The 20953-nt window shown below is 38.9% G+C and overlaps 1 protein-coding gene across 9 annotated transcripts in view; it reads right to left on the bottom strand.

Moving 5' to 3' along the window:
* Positions 1-20953, bottom strand: part of msi2a (musashi RNA-binding protein 2a) — a 264611-nt gene that overhangs the window by 91088 nt on the left and 152570 nt on the right. For all 9 annotated transcript variants that reach the window (XM_067433022.1, XM_067433024.1, XM_067433026.1 and 6 more), the window contains one exon: positions 18157-18205. In XM_067433022.1, the coding sequence (XP_067289123.1) occupies positions 18157-18205 (49 nt within the window). The remainder of the gene's footprint in view (positions 1-18156; positions 18206-20953) is intronic.

Here is a 20953-nt window from a genome sequence, read left to right as displayed (position 1 = left end):
AGCGGCACGCTGCCTCTCAGGTTCAACAATTAGCACTCAAGAGGGACTTTTCTGCTAATTAATTCTGACTGTGTAATTAGTGAGAGAAACAGAGAATTTTGAAGAAGAGGTGTATGTGTGTGTGTGTGTCTGTGTGTGAGTGTGTGTGTGAGTGTGTGTGTGAGTGTGAGTGTGAGTGTGAGTGTGAGTGTGAGTGTGAGTGTGAGTGTGAGTGTGTGTGTGTGTGTGTGTGTGTGTGTGTGTGTGTGTGTGTGTGTGTGTGTGTGTGTGTGTGTGTGTGTGTGTGTGTGATATGAGGACACAAATGTGTATAATGACATGGGTATGACATTGGTATTACAAGGAGAGGGGGACATATGGAAATATTATTTCAAAATGCTTATAAATCATACAGGATGCATTTTTAAAAGTAAAAATGCAGAATGTTTCCTGTGATGGGTAGGTTTAGGGGCAGGGGCAGTGTAGGGGAATAGAACATACGGTTTGTACAGTATAAAAACCATTACGTCCATGGAATGTCCCCATATGTCACAAAAACAAACGTGTGTGTGTGTGTGCATGTGAGTGAGTGAGTGAGTGAGTGAGTGAGTGAGCGAGTCAGTGAGTCAGCGAGTGAGCGAGTCAGTGAGTGAGTCAGTCAGTGAGTGAGCGAGTGAGTGAGCCAGCGAGTCAGCGAGTGAGTGAGCCAGCGAGTGAGTGAGCGAGTGAGTCAGTCAGTGAGTGAGCCAGCGAGTAAGTGAGCGAGTGAGTCAGTGAGTGAGTCAGTGAGTGAGTCAGTCAGTGAGTAAGTGAGTCAGTGAGTCAGCGAGTCAGTGAATCAGCGAGTGAGTCAGCGAGTGAGTCAGTGAATGAGTCAGCGATTGAGTCAGCGAGTCAGCGAGTGAATGAGTCAGCAAGTCAGCGAGTCAGTGAGTGAGTCAGTGAGTGAGTGAGTGAGTGAGTGAGTGAGTCAGTCAGTCAGAGAGTCAGTGAGTGAGTGAGTCAGTAAGTGGGTGAGTGAGTGAGTCAGTGAGTGAGTCAGCGAGTGAGTCAGTGAGTGAGTGAGTGAGTGAGTGAGTGAGTGAGTTGTTTAGTGTGTGTTATATAGACAACAGTCTGAGCCTATGCATATACAGTAACAAAAAAGTTTATCAGATGTGTAACTACTCAGCAAATGTTAAAACTACTAGCTAGAAATGGTGCACTTTAGAATGCAAACTTCTTATTGTTACCTCATGTTACGGACAAGAGTAGAAATGAACAGAATTCTACTCATCCACATAAAAATGCATCATATACGTATCCTCAGCCTAAGAATAAACTTGACTCTTGGGCACAATAGTAACCCTGAAAACTTTTCTAAATACATACATACCACAACAAGCCAACAAAGTCTTTCCTTTTCTAATATTTCTCAAAAACATAAAATAACACCTGATTTTACCCTTTATCTCCCAATCCAGTCCCATAAAAAGCAAACTGGGAACTAGAAATCCACCTGCTGCCCATTACAGTTAATGTAACAACTAATGTAAAAAAAAGGATTATTGCATTTTACTTATGCAAGTGGACTGAATGCAATTAAATGAAGCTGTGATAAAATGTTTAAGAATTGAACATTTTAAACCAAGCAGCAATATACATTTTTAAGTGTGTATAAAGGGCCGACTTGTCTGGCTATCACCAGACCAGGCTCAATTTAAGATTGAACATTGGTCTGTGGAGTCTGCTCTGTATTTTCTACTACACAGGAGGCATTATAAACAAGCATAATTGAAAACTCTGTACGCAATTGGATAGCTCTTCAACCAATCAGACTACAAGAGGCGTGGTCAACGGGCAAAGACCCGCCACTTATCTGTCATCGTGGGAAACCCGCCATTTGTGCAAAAGTGCAACAGATGCAGTAGAAATGAATATACAGGTTTCCAGACTGAGTTGCAGTGCGAAATCAAATCGCCGGCAGATCAGGCTGTGTTTACCCAAAAGACTGATATTGACCAAAATCTTACATCACAAATTAGGAGTATTTCTATGTCAGAAATTTTATATAAAGATATAAATACCTCACAATATTGATGATAATAAGAAATGTTTTTGAGCATTAAAGCAGCATATTAGAATGATATCCGAAAGATCATGTGATATTAAAGACTAGAGTAATGATGCTGAAAATTCAGCTTTACCATCACTGGATTAAATTAAATTAAAAAAAAGAAAAAAATAGAATACAAATATTTAATACATTTACCAAAACCAAACAATTCATAATAGTCACACAAAATAAAAAAATTGGCGTTAGTCCACAGAAAGCTTCACATTATGAAATAGCGTTGTTAAATACTCAAACTAACAGTAAAGTTAGAATGGCTATACTTAATATGAGACTACAGAGGCAATAACAGTGAATGGATTGCAGTAACGTCACACCATTAACTTCAGCCCTGTGAAATCATCCTGATACTCGTAAAACTCTGCCTCCGCCTCTTTTGTTTCAGATGGGTTTGTGTGTAAAAGCCCTAATCATCTCCTCTCCTGTTAACGAGGCTCTTCATTAGCCCGACCTGCTGACTTTCTCAGACACGCACCCACACACACACATACATATACATATATATAAGCTATGCCCCCCGTTACCATGCCAACCACATACTGTTGTCACTCTTGGCTCTGGACATCTTTATCAGCTTCAGCAAGAAAGCTTTTGGCGCGGAGAGCCCTGCAATTGACGTCTTATCAGACCAATCCCTCCGAGTAAAAATAGAAACCGTGTGCGAGTGAGAGATCTGCATCCATCTCTCCATCTCATGACATTTACGAAGCACAGAAAAATCTCTCCATGTGTAATGAGCCGTCGCTAGTGTGACAGAACACACCACACACGCGCACACACGTGTTGAGGTGTAAATGGTGATTTATGCTGTAAGGGCAGGTATTTCATAAAAGCACATACTGGTCTTGTAGGTGGAATGTGCGTATGTGTGTGAGCTGCTCAATCATTTTCAAATACATCATCTTTCCATTTGTTTGCCCCAAACAACATGTTATCAAAGTCCTAAATATTCCTGCGTTTTACTACTTTGAAAACCAATTTGTACAAAAATGTGCTCTTTCCTAATTCCAAGTGTTTAAATTCATCAGAAGGAGATAAATAAAATAAAAAAACAGGATTCTTCTTATTTGAAAATAAACTATTAAGACATACTCTAAATTCACGGTTCAAAAAAGATCATGGATGGTTAACATCAAAATAGCATTTAGAGGTTGTAAAAAAATTATATTTGTAGGTAAATGCTAATTGTGTTCCAGACAGACCCATCGTCCGAGGATGGGGGTGCTATTGGGGGTCATTGTTCCAATTAAAAGTCTCAATTATCTTAATATATATATATATATATATATATATATATATATATATATATATATATATATATATATATATATATATATATATATATATATATATATATATATATATATATATATATATATATTCCATGGCAGAATCAAACTTCTCTGATTGCTTTTAGAGGGTAAAACTGTCCATAAATACTGCTCTAGGATCAGTATTCTCGTGAGGTGCTCCTCCGGTGTTTTGAGCGGTGAGTTTGGTTCTGAGATCTGTACACGAGCAAAACCTCTTGTTATAATAAACAATCATGTAAATAAGAGATTCATTGTGCATCAGCTTCACTGATTATAATGGTACTTTGTGACATTGCAATGATATATAACCGCATTGTAATGATAATAAAATGAGTGCTCTTTGCAAGCTTTTAGCCATGCTATAAGATTATCAGTGGTTTGTAGATGCTTTAAGAATAATATGCTGGGATGTGTAGGTCATGCGGTGAAATAATTTCAAAGCAGAAGAAAAAAAAACGTTTTTTAAAGGGGAAGCCCATCTGCATGGTGTTCCTCTGACTATGATTAGTAAATTTATAATTTGTTGCATTTAAATTTGTTGTTTTGATATACAACTTGGTCAGTTGCAGGCTAAATATGGGATGTTATTGTTTTGGTGAAATATTTTCTGCCGACAGCCCTGGTCCCATAATAACAGTAAAGGACTGCCGACATTAAGGGCAAAAATGGATGACGAGTGAACTACACTAGTACTTTGAGGTTAGACATTCATAACATAGGCCATTTCAAATGTCTTAAAGGTAAGGTAGCAATAACAGCTTTTTAGAGAGAAAAAAAAAATCTAAATTATGGCTCTTTTGGTAAGAGAACCCTTGATTAACTTTGTAAGTGGGCTTACAAAAATGTAATGATGAGTGAATTATGATTCCTTTAGTGTAATATGAAGAAAAAACAATCTGCTATAAATCAATGAGGACAATTTCGCCATCACTGAACACCTAAAGAATCAGATATCCTGCAGGTGAACAGAACCTGCCCATGGCCATAGCTGTGTGTGTTTGTGTGTGACAGATCTGTTGAAGAGGAGGATGGAGAGGCAGGTCTTCATCCTTCAGTCCATCAAACAGCTCTTGACAGCTCTCTCTGGACAAAAAGAGAGAGAGAGGGAGCGTGTGTGTGTGTGTGTGCATGCTATACGTGAGTGTGTGTCTCTGATAAGGGCCAGTGGGCTGCTTTGTCCTCTGGAGATAAAAGACCTGAAATGAAATCTGAAGACTGAAAGGACGCTGGCCCGCCCCAAGAGCTTAGAGCGAGAGTGAAGGAGAGGAAAAGAGGAAATGGTCTACTAGAGAAAGAGAGAGAGAGAATGCACAAGCATGTGAGAAAAAGGAAACGAGAAAAAAAGACAGTCTCAGGTACTTGTGGAGAGTTTCAGAGCTTTTCAAAGGTCTATTGAACAGCAGGACCAGAGGCTTCCTGTTGAGTACATCTGGATTAAACAACTGCTACGTGAATTTCCCTCAAGCCTAATGACAACACACACACACACACACACACACACACACACATAATAGAATATAATATCATATTTACACTTCTATAAAATGGCTGATTAGACATTGACTGCAAATACCAGGGCTGAATTGAGAATGTTTTATAAATTAGACATTCTTCAACATTCACTCTGAATTGAATATATATTAGGCAGCGAATTTTATCTGCCATTTAAATTTGAATCTAGAATTAAAGTACATTGTACACACACACACACACACACACACACACACACACACACACACACACACACACACACACACACAAAGTTTTAAATTGAAAACCAAAGTTTGTAAAGATCATCTTTGAATGGAAACTTGAATAGAAGCATCGTTTGAAAGGGTTAAAAAAGATGGAGAACAATAGAATGATAAATGGAAAGAACAGTGAGAGAGAACGATACAAAGAACAACAGAGAGAGAATGATAGAACAATATATAGCGATAGAAAGGATGAAAGATCAAACAAACGAGAGAACGAAATAATCTATTGATCGATTGATTGACAGAAAAAAAATAGTACGAGAACAACAGCATAATAAATAGAATAGAAAAAAAAACTACAGAAAGAGAATGATAGAGTGAACGTCTGAATAAAAGATACTGTACAAAGCAGGGATAGGCAACGTCGGTCCTGGAGTGCCGCTGTCCTGCAGAGTTTAGCTCTAATCCGGAAAAAAACCCTCACCTGCCTGTAGCCTTAGTAATCCTGAAGACATTGATTAGCTTGTTCAGTGTGATTAGGGTTGGAGCTAAACTCTGCAGGACAGCGGCACTCCAGGACTGACATTGCCTATCCCTGGTACAGACAATTATAAAACAGGACAATATATTGAAAGATAGAGAACAATAAATATAGAGAGAGAGAAAATTATAAAACGGGTATGATAGATTGATTGATGAAAGATCAATCGACAGAAACAATAGAAATTGAATAATCAAATGTAAAAATAAAACACTGCTTAGTATTCAGTGTATGGATGCACTACTGTGTCAGCATTGTTTGTTTTATATGCACAAGATAAGAACAAGAACAAAGTACAAACAAATGGTCAAATAAATATAAGAAATATAAAATAAAACAAAGATATAAATTAAATATAATGCTTTAATCACGATTCATGACCTAGAAAAGACACCTAAATAAAGTAATCAAACGTAAAATGACACTGCATAGTTTTCATTGTATAAATGGACAAATGAATGCTTATTAAAGCTAAAGTTACTTATTCAAGAGCTAAGAGTACCTTTCTCTTCGCCTTTTGTTGTTTGATTCACATTAATGGCGCAATTGTCAGCAGGTATATTAGATGCTGCACCTTTAAGACCGAATGCAGATCTAATAACACACATCTTATATTTCTATTAACAGCCATTTAAGACATAAACTGCATTTACATGAATACTTTTCAAGCCGATCCTTTTGACATTACATTTAGAATATTTTTTTGTGTGTAATTTGCACACGCGCATAGTTTCACTTAGTTTTCACCAATTTGATTAATATCATAGGCCTAAAGTGCAACCAGTCTCTCTCTCTCTCTCTCTCTCTCTCTCTCTCTCTCTCTCTCTCTCTCATTTTATGTGTATTCGGCCACATAAGCTACGGAAGAGAACCAAATTCGGGACGCGATGTCTGAGAATACTTCGTTTTCTTACGTTTAATTAACATTAAGCATGTCAGATGTATGTAACTGTCATGTGTCAAACTAAAACTTGGACTTTTTGCAATCTTTTGGAGTATTAAAATCATGCAGTTATCAAAAGCTGTTGTAATAAGCATATTGTGATATGATAGATAGACGGATGGACGGACGGATGGATACTCTATATCAATCTACACACAAACACAATGGTCGGAAAATTACTTGCAAAGCAATAGAAAAATGGATGGAAGGATAGAGAGAGAAATGAGAACAAAGGAGCAGAGAGAACAAAAAAATGGTTTTGTAGGGACAAAGAAGAGATGTGACATTTACAAAAATAAAAAATTAAACAGGGATGAGGAAACCAAGTCTCCTGGGAACACTTCTCTAGAAGATATGAGGGGTGAAGCGCTTTGGGGAAAAAAGGGTTACAGAGAGAAAAAGAGAATATTGTGTGTGTGTGTGTGTGTGTGTGTGTGTGTGTGTGTGTGTGTGTGTGTGTGTGTGTGTGTGTGTGTGTGTGTGTGTGTGTGTGTAGGTTGTGCTGATATATAAAAGCTGTTCCTTCAACAGTGGTGAAGAGCCCAGCAACTGAGACCTCCCCACTTTCAAAGACCTCCTCCTCTCCGTTCTCAAAGCACACACGCATATCAAAGAGTCTCTGTGATCTGATGTGATTCCTGCCACAAAGAGAGAGACAGAGAGTGGGAACGCTCAGACGGAGACAGGTGGATGGACACATTTGTGCAGCCACACTGGCTCTTGAACGCATGGTAAAACATGCCCTGCTGCTCCGAGATCAGCTTGAGACAAAGTCTTCCTCACCTGTGCAAAGAACCTCATTCAATATTCATGAGATTCTCCGCCTCTTGGTCACTGAATAGAGTCAAGGCACTTAATAGCTGCTGTGACTCAATTTCACTTCGCGAAATATGATTGATTTTCTCTGAATCGCTCTTACATGAAAAACAGACTGAGTGGAGAGCATCCTCGTAAAAATGTAAATGACACCGAAGGGGATCCCAGAGAACACACATGCATATATACAGCCTGCGAGCCCGTCAATCTAATTCAAACCTCTGACAAGCGTGCGACAGACGCAATCACGCAGGAGAAACCAGATTCACGTTCAGCTCAATTAGCAGTGCGTCACCATCCCCATGCCAACAGCAATCACTGCACCGATAAGAGATAAAATGTTAGAATGATCGACAGCCTGTCAGCTCAGCTCATCTTTGCAAAATATTACTGTTATCAACGAGACAGTTTTAACTCTCTTCAAAAGAGTCGTACAAGTTAGGCTAAAGATGCAATTATGGATCCAGAATTAGATTGCTAGGAAAATGAAGACTGTTTAATGTTAAATTAATATAAGTGAGAAAATCTGTTAGTTAGTGATAGTCTGATGGCTATGAACAGAATGGCAGATCTTTACTTCATAGAATGAGCGAAACTCCTGATGTCTGGATATGACCGAAGTTGTCTGTCAGCGTTCAGATCCAGATGAGCTGATGAGTGCTGTCCAATCTTCCTGATTCACATTCAGCCATGCCTGTCTCTCTGAAGACCTCAAGTGATACAGCTCTCTCTGACCCACTCAGAGATATCCAGCTCTACTTGTTGGAATCAAATGTGTGTTAAACATTAATATAATGTTCTAAGAGGATCTAAAGTAATATATATATATATATATATATATATATATATATATATATATATATATATATATATATATATATATATATATATATATATATATATATATATATATAAGGCCTTGCATATTGTATATACAGGTGCTGGTCATATAATTAGAATATCAATTCCAAGTTGATTTATTTCACTCCATTTAAAAAAGTGAAACTTGTATATTATATTCATTCATTACACACATACTGATATATTTCAAATGTTCATTTCTTTTAATTTTGATAACTGACAACTAAGGAAAATCCCAAATTCAGTATCTAAGAAAATTAGAACATTACTTAAGACCAATACAAAGAAAGGATTTTTTTTTAGAAATCTTGGCCAACTGAAAAGTATGAACATGAAAAAGTATGAGCATGTACAGCACTCAATACTTAGTTGGAGCTCCTTTTGCCTGAATTACTGCAGCAATGTGACAAAGCATGGAGTCGATCAGTCTGTGGCACTGCTCAGGTGTTATGAGAGCCCAGGTTGCTCTGAGAGTGGCCTTCAGCTCTTCTGCATTGTTGGGTCTGGCATATCACACAACTTCCTCTTCACAATACCTCATAGATTTTTAGATTTTCTATGGGGTTATGGTCAGGCGAGTTTGCTGGCCAATAAAGAACAGGGATACCATGGTCCTTAGACCAGGCACTGGCACTGTGTGCAGGTGCCAAGTCCTGTTGGAAAATGAAATATGCATCTCCATAAAATTGGTCAGCAGGAGGAAGCATGAAGTGCTCTACAACCTCCTGGTATATGGCTGTGTTGAACTTGAACCTTGAGTGGACCAAGACCAGCAGATGACAGGGCATCCCAAACCATCACTGACTGTGGAAACTTTACACTGGACCTCAAGCAACGTGTATTGTATGCCTTTCTTCTCTTCCTCCAGACTCTGGGACCCTGATTTCCAAAGGATATACAAAATTTACTTTCATCAGAGAACATAACTTTGGACCACTTACTTTGCAGGTATTTTCAGTTAATTAGCTGATTAGAGTGTGGCACCAGGTGTCTTCAATATTGAACCTTTTCACAATATTCTAATTTTCTGAGATACTGATTTGGGGATTTGTCTTAGTTGTCAGTTATAATCATCAAAATTAAAAGAAATAAACCTTTGAAATATATCAGTCTATGTGTAATGAATGAATAAAATATACAAGTTTCACTTTTTGAATGGAATAAGTGAAATAAATCAACTTTTTGATGATATTCTAATTATATGACCAGCACCTCTCTCTGTGTGTGTGTGTGTGTGTGTGTGTGTAACTGTGTGTGTAAAATGTGCGTATATATATATATATATATATATATATATATATATATATATATATATATATATATATATATATATATATATATATATATATATATATATATATATATATATATATATATATATATATTTATTTATTTTTAAATCACATTTCTCAATGCAGATTGAGATTCTCAAGATTACGAAGTGTTGAGGTCTTGCACTGTCTACCATAATATTGTGAAATGATTCTAACAACCAAACTAATGATCAAAGATTTCCGATTTTAGCCTAGGATCAGAGGAATCTTTTAGGATTTTCAAAATTTGTCTTTATGTGGCCAAAATCGTACAGTGTGAACCCGTCTTTTGGCAAGGCAGTAAACCTCTGTTGAATAATCTTCAAACCCTCAGATGGCATTACACGAGGAAACAAAATGCTACTGCGTTAAAATAGCTACATTGGCACGGGAGTACTTTGGAAAACCATTGTCATTTAACAATCTGCCGCTGCATCAAGAAATGCAACTTGAATCTCTGTTACGAAAGGAGAAGGCTATATATCAATTCTATGCAGATATATCACTGAGGTCTCTGAGCCCCGAGTTCATCTCCGATGATCCAAAAGACTGGAAATGTGTGCTGTGATAAGAGAAGTCCAAGTTTCAGCTTGTTTTGGAGGAAAACACACAATGAGCTTTCAGTCCAAAAAAAACAAAAGGGACCATCCAGATTTACATCAGCGACCAATGCAAAAGCAAAAATCTCTCATGGTATGGGAGTGCATCAATGCAAATGGTATGGAGGACTTGCATATGTGTGAAGGTACCACTGCCCTGGCCTCCAAATTCCCCAGATCTCATTCAAATTGAGCATATGTCAGATGTGCTGGACCAACAAGTTTAATCCATGGCGAGACCATGCTTTAGTGAGTCAGTGCTATTTTGGCAGCATGCGGAGGACCAACAAAATATTAGGCAGGTGGTCAACGTTTTGGCTCATCTCTGCATATTATATACACTCACTTTTTTTTCTTCTTTGAGCCAAATAATGTAGTCTATTTTTTTTATTTTGTCATATTTCATGATACTTTGGCAATATTGTACTTTAAGTCATGCCAAAGAAGTCAAGGAATCAGATGCTGGCAGGAGAGTGTGGTTGCTCTCTCTTGGCTGCTGGAAGGAAACAGCTGTTAGTGACGCTCACTGCATTAGAAATTTATAAGACTCACCCCAAGAAGCTGCCAGCACTTGTTTAATAAGAAAACAGTTCCCTCCACAGGCTAAATGCACATTTCCACTGCCTAATATTTACAGACTCCTTGATTAACAGACGGACAATAGGTTTGCACTCAAAACAGACAAACATGATTTATAATTAGGCAGCTGTGAAGACCTGGATAATGTCACGACCACTGTCCCTCGTGATACAGAGGGCATCCATTTAAGTAGAGACAGCATGCTTGATAAAACTTTTCGGAGGACAATCTGTGATCTAAAAGCCACTGGCTTTTCCAAAAATAAGTACTTGCAAAGTCTAGCTCATGTTAACAGAGCAGGAAGTGGAATTTTTTTTAGACTGCTCATTGTAAAATTCGAGGAAAACAGGAGCAGATTTCCTAGATGTGTCAGTTAACTTACATATACACTCATACGTAACTTACATATACGCAACTTAAAATACACTTTTTTTTCCTTAAGTAACCGAGATCGCATGCGTGTAGATCAATACGTAGCCTGGACATTTCATTTGTGTCTGTTAATATAATGCATTTCATCCCAAGAACATGCAAAGTAAATCTTTCTGATGGCATATCTGGATTTCAGCAGACAGGGATTTGACAGGGCATATTGGTCGGGTCAGTAAGCTATTAGAAGATAGAGCGCACATATACAGAATAAACCAGGAATGTAATATGTTTGCACGAGGATGTATTTGATAAACCAAACACACCGTGGACTCAGCATTTCTCACCACTGGCCTCAATCTGGGAGAGTTTAACCTGTGTTAAGGTCCCTGATTCCCTCCCACAAGTCTGTATATTTACAGCATATACATTAGCTCCAGGAGCTTAAAAGGTTAAAGGTTGCATACTTTGACAATTGAGAGGCAGTATTTTCATTTCCTAGCAAGATGGATCCCCAAAACAGCTCTTCTGCCTCTCTTCCTCTCAGGTCTCTCTAAACACCCAGGTTAATCGTAACTGAGCTTCCATCTTTTCAAAAATAGTATTTTATAGTTGCATTCAAAATTATTCAATCCCCGGAGACAGTAATGTGTTTTAGCGGCAAATTAAATGTAAAACGATATAATGCAATGCTTTTGAGCGACAGGATTTTTTTATAATACAGCGGTGTCCTAATTTTTCAACCCCAATTCAATGCTGCTGTTAAGTCACTGCTTTGTATGGTATAGTACAAAATGATGTTAAAACACTGGTAAACCTTTAGAAACTCTATAACAAAACTAATTTAGCTTGTGCTGTTACACATACATAGATTTAGCTCATGCATGTGCTAAAGTTGAGTAGTAAATATGGCCATGTCAAATGAGCTATAGAGAACACTTTATTACATTATAAAGTCTATGGATACAAGAAGATTTCCAAAACACTAGAAGTCCCTAGAGACTCAATTGGCAGCCTTATTCATCAGTTTAAAAATTGTCGTACCAGAAAACCATTGATGTTTTGAGAGGAAAAAACACTATCATTGGGGAACAAAATATTTGATCAGAGCAGCTGAGAAAAACCCTCAATTTACTGCCAAAGACTTGCAAGATGACCTGATGAAAGGAGGAAAAAACCTTGAAAAAAAAAAACTTTCAATGCAGAGTTGAAAAAGAACACTAGACAAGCATGGCCTTCATGTTGGGACATCTTGCCAAATGCCACTCTTGACCAAGAACAACATAGGCCGACTTGAATATGCAAAAACTCATTTGGATAGACATTTGGAGTTCTGGAAGAATGTTTTCAAATCAAAGGACCTTCCTGAAGGACTGCCATCCCAAAGTATACATCCACATCTACTTGAGCTTGGTTCAGGGATCAGTCGTGGAATGTTATTGAGTGGCCTGTACTAGGGCTGAATGATACATCGAATTTTCAACGTCATCGCAATATAAACTCGCACGATGAACACATCGCAACAGACAGCCTGACACGATGAATGAGGGAAAAGAGTTTATTACATGCGACAAATAGCCTAATAAACATTTGACCTATAATGTTTAGCTCTGAAGACATGGCTGGCTCGTTTGCTATTTGCCCAATTAGGTGAAGCCCCAGGAAGTGTCAGCTATGCTCAGATTGATGTGTGAAGTGTCAATTTAGTTGCGACACTGTGCCGTTAGCAAATACGATGGCCGAGGAAGGAAAGAAGAGTGAGGAAACTTCAGCTATATGGAATTATTTTGGATTTAGGAGAAATTACATGTTACAAACAATTGAAGTATGAGGGCCATTACAGTTATTTTAAATGGCCATTTTTATATATAATTACTTGTTGAGTTTACAAGAAAATATTTTAAAAGAAGCAGGGGACATTGAAAGGCGAATAGGGCGGCAAGAAGAAGAAAAAAAAACATTTAATTATTTATTTATTTATTGGGACATTCGCTTGAATTATTGGACTTCCATCATCAAGTTATCACTCAAGTACAACAAGCCTATCGGTGAGGACACTTGTTTAAACAGCATACACACCGGGACATTTGACTGCACATCACAGTTTTGACATTGTTGATCCTTCTTGCAATCGTAACGCAATGGACTAGGGTCTACATTAAACATTTTAAAAAGGGGCTATTGAGCTGTTTACACTGTCATATACAATAAAAGAGCCTGCATAGCGACAGGACATAAAAATGAACGCAAAAAAAAACGCTTACCAGAACATGTAAGCGAAGCGGAGCTCCATTATGAAGCTCAAATCCCGCTTTGACATGAAATTTCTTTGAAAAATGTCTTACAGGTCAAGGGGGTTGAATAAATTATTTTTATTGCATCTGTTTATTTACACGCACGCACGCACGCGCACACACACACACCACACAAAGTTTAGGAACTTTAAAACAATTATAGTTATTTTGTTAAATCAAATCACCTCTTAAAACCTAAACTCTTTTAAAGGGGGGGTGAAATGCTGTTTCATGCATACTGATCTTTTTACACTGTTAAAGACTTGGAATCCCATACTAAACATAGACAAAGTTTCAAAAGTTAAGGTGGACGTTTGATGGGAGTATTTCTTTGTCAAAAATACTACTTCCGGTTAGTCATAAGTTTCGGCAAGTTTTTTGAGATCATACGTCCCCTTTGACGTTAATGGGGGCGGAATTTCCTTGTATGGGCCTTACGGACAATTCTACCGGAAGCGCGTGAGAGAGAGAGAGGGAGAGAGCGAAAGTAACAGGCTACGCCCATCAAAGCGCTGGCTCGTAGGATGCTGGACAGGTGATGTTCACATAACAATGTCACCAAAAAAGTGCGATTTTGGTTGCCAGACCAAGACAGTCCTGCACAGATTCGCCAAAAACCCCGCGTTAAGGCAACAGTGGATGCAATTTGCTTTTCCGGATCAGCAACTGAGTTGCGCGAATGTTTATATCTGTTCGCTGCATTTCGGTGCCGACTGTTTCATAAACAAGGCCCAGCTCGACGCCGGATTTTCCCAATCGCCTAATGCTGAAGGATGGAGCAGTCCCAACGTTAGAAGGGTGAGTGAGACTGCTTCAAATGTCTGTGTTTTTTTTAGTCCGCTTACTGTCTACACAAACCACGCGTAAACACACGTGCACAACTGCACTTCCCACATGTACACCTTCAAAGACAAAAATACGACAATATAATTCAAGTATAAATATGTAAATAACACAAGCCGCTAAGCATATTATATAGTTAGTGTATAACTTGTACCACATACAGACGTCCTGCTCTAGTCGTTTTTGCTGCTGCTCCTGTTCAACTGCAGCCTCTGGGTCTGATTCCGGATCATAGATGTATGGCTGTATCTGATTAAAAGCCATATTTTTATTTTGAATAAAGTTTTTTTCCCGCTGTTGACACAGCTTTACGACGCACTCGACTCAACACAAAAGCAGCAGCGGGCACACGTCATTATTTAGCTCCGCTCACACGACACGCCCCCACCCGCTCTGCTTTTTTCGGAAAGTCTCGGAACAGCGCATCTTTCTTATATAATTATTAAAAAAATAAAGACTTTTCGGAGATATGCAGGATGCAATGCTACTCTATAGGTACTCAAGATTGACATGACACTGACTGAAACAGAGTGTTTCACCCCCCCTTTAAGTAATACAAATTTGTAAGAATCTGAGAGTACTTCGACTCGGCGCAGTAAAAAGTCCTGGCTGAAACCTCCTCCCTCACATCTCCCCCTCCCTTTCTCATTTCTGTCCATAGGGGGGAGGGGGGATTTTTCAGCCGGGATTTTTTACAGTGCCGAGTCAAAGTACTCTCAGAAGTGCTATATAAATTACTGTTCTCCTTTTTAATCGGTGAAGTATCCCTTTAAACAAGCAGGTGACTGGCAAAAGGACTGATAATGTCTCATACAGGGAACACAAAATCCAACCTTTAACACCAAAACTTTCAGACATTTTCTTTCTTTGCCCAAATGCTGAATGTTGCTGAATATGCTGATAAATATTATATATATATATATATATATATATATATATATATATATATATATATATATATATATATATATATATATATACAGACACACACACACACACACACACACACACACACACACGAGTTGGTAAGAGAGCGAGAGAAATGAAGAGATAACGAGAGAGAGAGAGAGAGAGAGAGAGAGTGTTTCTTATAAATGACAGCTGAAAATGCCCTGCTCTTGATTGTGGTTCTGACCATCTTGTTCCTTACAATCAGTCTGAATGAAAGCAGAATATCAATGACACACCTAACAAAACACTCACACACAAATAAATACTGTAATATGCCACAAAGTTATCAGACTCAAACAGACAGCCACACACACACACACACACACACACACACACACACACACACACACACACACACACAGGCTGGGGACTGCGTTGAGTCCAGGGAACGCTGATCCAGGTAAGCAGATTACAGACACACACAATACCACCTTCTGTTCGTCTTCCAGGAACAATCCTGTCCTCTGGAGCATCCAGGAAACACACAAAACAAAACCTCATCCATGGCCAAATATTCCTAACTCAGCCCAACACCTGCTCCTCTTTCTCTCCTTTTCTTTTCTCTATGCAGCTCAACAATAAAAGTCATAATTCATGCTCTCTGTTGATCAAACCGAGACGCTGTTACTTTTACTTACATCATTTGAAAATCACAAAGTTCCAGCTGTAATCAGACGCTCGTTCGGAAGCCTGTTGAACAGGACCATCATCATCCGTGACGTTACACCAGCTTTCATCATCCCAGCAGACTTTTATATTCAGGGAAATTGGGTGAGCAAAAGAAGCAGAACTTTTGCCATGGGAATTACAGGTGTGAATGCGCTACTGCGTCTTTTATTGCAACGAGGAAAAAAATGCCTTCTTTGAGAAAAATGCACTTGAGACAGATGAACGAATGTAGTAGCAATGTAATGCAGGGGGGACGTTAATGCGTGCAGCATTTAATGCAGAATGATGGGAACTGTGCTTCCGCCTTCAGCACTGCATTAAAAGTGCCCTCCTACACAAACAGCCAAAATAAAAATCGAGACTAAACCACCTCTTGCCAACATCATGTCAAAACCACCTTCTGTCAGACACTAGCAGGGTGTTTGACAGGGAAATGAGGGTTTGGATTGCACTAGTGTTTTAGATGTCACACTGAAATATGTGAATTACTGCAGTAAATAGAGGACAAGAGAGATGCTGGATTCAAGTCCTCAAATCAGAAAAAAATAATTGTGATTATCTATCTATCTATCTATCTATCTATCTATCTATCTATCTATCTATCTATCTATCTATCTATCTATCTATCTATCTATCTATCTATCTATCTATCTATCTATCTATCTATCTATCCATCCATCCATCCATCCATCCATCCATCCATCCATCCATCCATCCATCCATCCATCCATCCATCCATCCGTTTGTCTTCCTATCCATCCATTCATCCATCTACTGTTCGACCTGAAAGAGAAAGCTGCCTGTAGAGGGAGACTGTTTATGCTAATGCCCACTACTCTAAAATCCCCTTCTCATGATTTAAGACACCTGAGAAGGCCAGGTAAAAATATATTCAAAAACACATGGATTTAAGTTATGTTTTGTCATCACTAGCTGTTCAAGCTTCTCTGGACATGTACACCTGCTCACACATAAATGACAGAAGTCTCAAGATTACTGTTGAACGCAACTGAAAAAGTATGTTTGAACTTTACAACCTGAATGCATTTATATGATAATGCAACCACTCAACTAAAACATTCATTGTTTCACAATGTGAGCGATATATACAATTAAAGCAAAATAACAAGCTATAAAACTTTGGTTTGAATGACGTCATGTTATTGCAAACACAGTGTGTGTTCTGGCAGAGCGAGGGCTGTATGGCCTTTGGGTATTCACTGTAACGGCACACAAACGCCTCACAAAAGCAACCAGCAGAGCCCTGATGAAAATCACACCATTACATCTGTAATTAACAGCATGAAATCCTGCCACAAAACCCCTTCAATGTCTGAATAACATCCCTGATCCGTGTGCCCACAGGAGAGCCAATGCACGTTCCCACAATGCACTGGGGCAGCAGGACTGATGGAGCTTTGGAGCTCAATTTCCAACACAATCATCCTCATTTCAGACTGAAAATGCCAGAGAGATTCTGCTGCAGTCTCTTTAGTGAAAGGAGAGGGGGGGTGAAAAGAATGGAGGCGGACAAAGAGCGTCTTTTAACAGCAGTTTAACAGTCACCTGGAGGGCATGAAGGACACGGGAGAGAAAGGAGACAGTAGTGTGAAATAATGTGTGTGAAGGATATGCGCTCTCACAATCTAAAAATCACACACATTTACTGGCTGTTTTAGACACATTGACTGTTTATCCGGCTCTCTTTTTCACACACTACACCTTTCCCTCTCTGAAATGTTCTGTACTGTACAGATCCAATCATACTGTACATACTGGTTTTTTTATTGCATACAAATGACAGTATTAATAACAGCATTTGGCATCATGTTTTAGGCATAATAACAAAACATTTTCAAGGATTACAAAACTAATGAAATATAGACAAAAATAATCAGCGTAGAGCTCTACAAGTGCTATGCGTGTGTTTTTGTTTGTGGATATATTGATCGAGCACCTTTTTGTGACAGATATCTATGTAAAATGAGTGGAGGTGAGGATTTATTTGATCTGCTGTGTAATTAAAGGAGTTGATAAAGAAAATGTAGCTGGTAACACAGGAAGGTACACTACCATTCAGAAGTTTGGGGTTAAGATTTTAAATTGCAATAATATTTGCAGACTTAGTGAGCATAAGGGAATAATTTGAAAAATTAACAAAAAGAGATTTAAAAACATCCTTTGAATGGAAGTGTGCAAAATAGACCATTCATATAAAAAAGGATCAGTTAATGTCACACAGTAAACAACAATTTAAAGAACCTCAATGGTCTTACCTCTATGTCTGTTTGTAGTTTTATCAAACATTAGCATGGCATCCTCTACCTGAAAACAAACAAACAAACAAACAAACACACTCATGAGTCAAAGACCATACAAAGTACACTGTACAGAATGCATCATGGTAAGAGATTTTCATTTTGCTAATTTTGGCACTTAACAAGGATGACAATGTGTTGCTTTTCACCACAGGTCTGACATTTTACTTTAGGCAAGTTCATGTTGACGTGCGAGATTCATTCAGTGTTTTTAACATACTGAAAATTGACAATATATCCGTTTCATTCTCTAATATATCTATAAATCAAATCCAGATGGGATGTTTAACAAAAGTGAAGTCATTTGAACTCTTTCTATGATGGAATTTAGTTATTGCCCATGCTCATGACATCAGGTAAAAAGATCCACATTTTGTTCAAACATTAATAAGAATACCAGATCGTCAATAAGATCAGATGTCAAACAAAGTTTCTGTAGAGAAAGCAGTCGCTGATGCCTTGCTGCATTATCAGTTTCCTTGCTAACAGGACAATTGTATGACAAGAAACCTCTGAATGATACAGGCAGATTCTTAAAAGAAAACACAAAGAATCCTGCAGAGAGACACCGGAGTCTGGAGTAATTTGCCCTTCATGACTCTCTCTCTCACACACACACACACACACACAAACATGAGAGAGACATAGAGAGACATAGAGAGACATAGAGAGAGAGAGAGAGACATAGAGAGAGAGAGAGAGAGAGAGAGAGAGAGAGAGAGAGAGAGAGAGAGAGAGAGAGAGAGAGAGAGAGAGAGAGAGAGAGAGAGAGAGAGAGAGAGAGAGAGAGAGAGACTCAGGGGAGCCAAAGTGGTCCATGTGTCAGTGTACTGTCTGCCTCCTGGATACGGTCGCTAGGTAACATGAGTTGTCGTCTGAGTGTAAGAGACAGACTGTCCAGCACAGTGGGGGACCTCAGAATGAGGTCGGTGGGTATAAACACACATACACATACACACACACACACACAAACACACACAGGGGGCATGGTGTGTCTTTAATAGAGGAGTATTAAAATATCACAGCAGCTGGAGTCAAACCTGCACCGCCCACACAAGCCCCATGGCTAACCAATACACACATTCAAATGGACCTACATTACAGCGGTTCCACCTGGAGCAATGTGGGGTTAAACACTTTGATCAGGAACAAAATGAGAACAGACATATTTCTGAAACTATGGGTTAACAGCTGGAAGCAAAGCTGTGTCTGCTGCTCTCAAAGGAAACCAGAATAGACAACAGCAGACCAGACCATAGTACTATACCCGCCAAGTCTATTCTACTCCATATCATATCACATTATATATCAGACCAGATCACCACATCAAACAAGACCAGTTCATACCATATTGTTACATTACATACCATACCACTCTATAGACTCGACTATCATAGTTCATTTCACATAATATATCAGACCAGACCAGTCCACTCTTTATCATGAAAGACCTGATCAGGGCTGCATTTCTCTAAGTTGAGACTATTAGCTAGCCTAGAAATCTAGACGCACCCTAGTGGCAGCAAATCTAATCTGCCGCGAGTATCTTCTAGCAACTCTCAATACACGTCTGAGCTGTAAAAACCAAACCCTGGTCAGGCCAATCACATTGTGTATAGAGTCAGTGGGCGGGGCTTAACATAATGACACAGAAAAACACAGAAGATGGCGAACAGCAGTCTTTCGAATCAGCTTGACTGCGACTCTGGAAGACATGGAGTCAGGTTTTTTTCTTAAAAAAAAAAAAAGAACGGCACTGAAATCATTCTTAAAAAGGGTTCTGAGTTTTGCCGACTGGATGTGGCGAAAGTTTAATCTGTCAACTAGCTCCACTTCACGTTGCTCTGGTTGGTGTAGCGCTATCCTATTGCTTGCAGAGGGAGTTTGAAAGACAACCGTTTATCCCGCCCCTCGGATTGAGCTGTCAATGGTGAGTTTCCAGACCAAACATCTTGATGTGGGTCTGGCTTGTCAGGCTAACTATTAGCGTTAAAACATTAAATCCAAGTGTTCAAATCACTTCAATGGCCAAAGGTGTATAAAATCAAGCACCTAGCTATGCCAACTGCTTCTACAAACATTTGTGAGAGAATGGGTCGGTCGCAGGAGCTCATAGAATTCAATCGTGGCACCGTGATAGGACTACTAATTATTCTATGGTCTAAATATTCTAACTGTCAACTGTATGGTCAACAGAACAACAGCAACTCAGCCATGTAGTGGTAGGCCATGTATAAATTGCAGAGTGGGGTCAGCATGTGCTCAGGCACACAGTAAAAAAAGTGGTCAACTTTTTGCAGAGTCAATAGCTAAATAAAGACATCCAAACTTCATGAGATTAGCTCAAGAACAGTGCGTAGAGGAATTAAAGAAATGGGTTTCCATGGCCAAGCAGCTGCATCCAAACCTTGCATCAAGTATGCAAATATATGCAAATGGTATGCAAAGAGCAGTGCAGACGTGTTCTCTAGAGTTATAATGCTTCTCTGTCTGGAAATCCAATGGATGAGTCTGGGTTTGGCGATTGCCAGTAGAACGGTACTTGCCTGACTGCATTGTGCAAAGTGTAAAGTTTAGTGGAGGGGGAATTATGGTGTGGGGTTGTTTTTCAGGGGTAAGGCTTGGCTGCTTCGTTCCAATGAAAGTAACTCTTAGTGCTTTAGCATACCAATACATTTTGGACAATTTCATGTTTCCAGCTTTGTGGGAACAGTTTGTGGATGGCCCCATTCTGTTGCAACATGACCGCACACCA

The sequence above is a fragment of the Pseudorasbora parva genome, chromosome 23 (genome assembly GCF_024679245.1).
Source record: "Pseudorasbora parva isolate DD20220531a chromosome 23, ASM2467924v1, whole genome shotgun sequence".
Taxonomy (NCBI): Eukaryota; Metazoa; Chordata; class Actinopteri; order Cypriniformes; family Gobionidae; genus Pseudorasbora; species Pseudorasbora parva.
The sequence above is the reverse complement of the archived record's forward strand: the minus strand, read 5'-3'. Positions and strand labels throughout refer to the sequence as shown.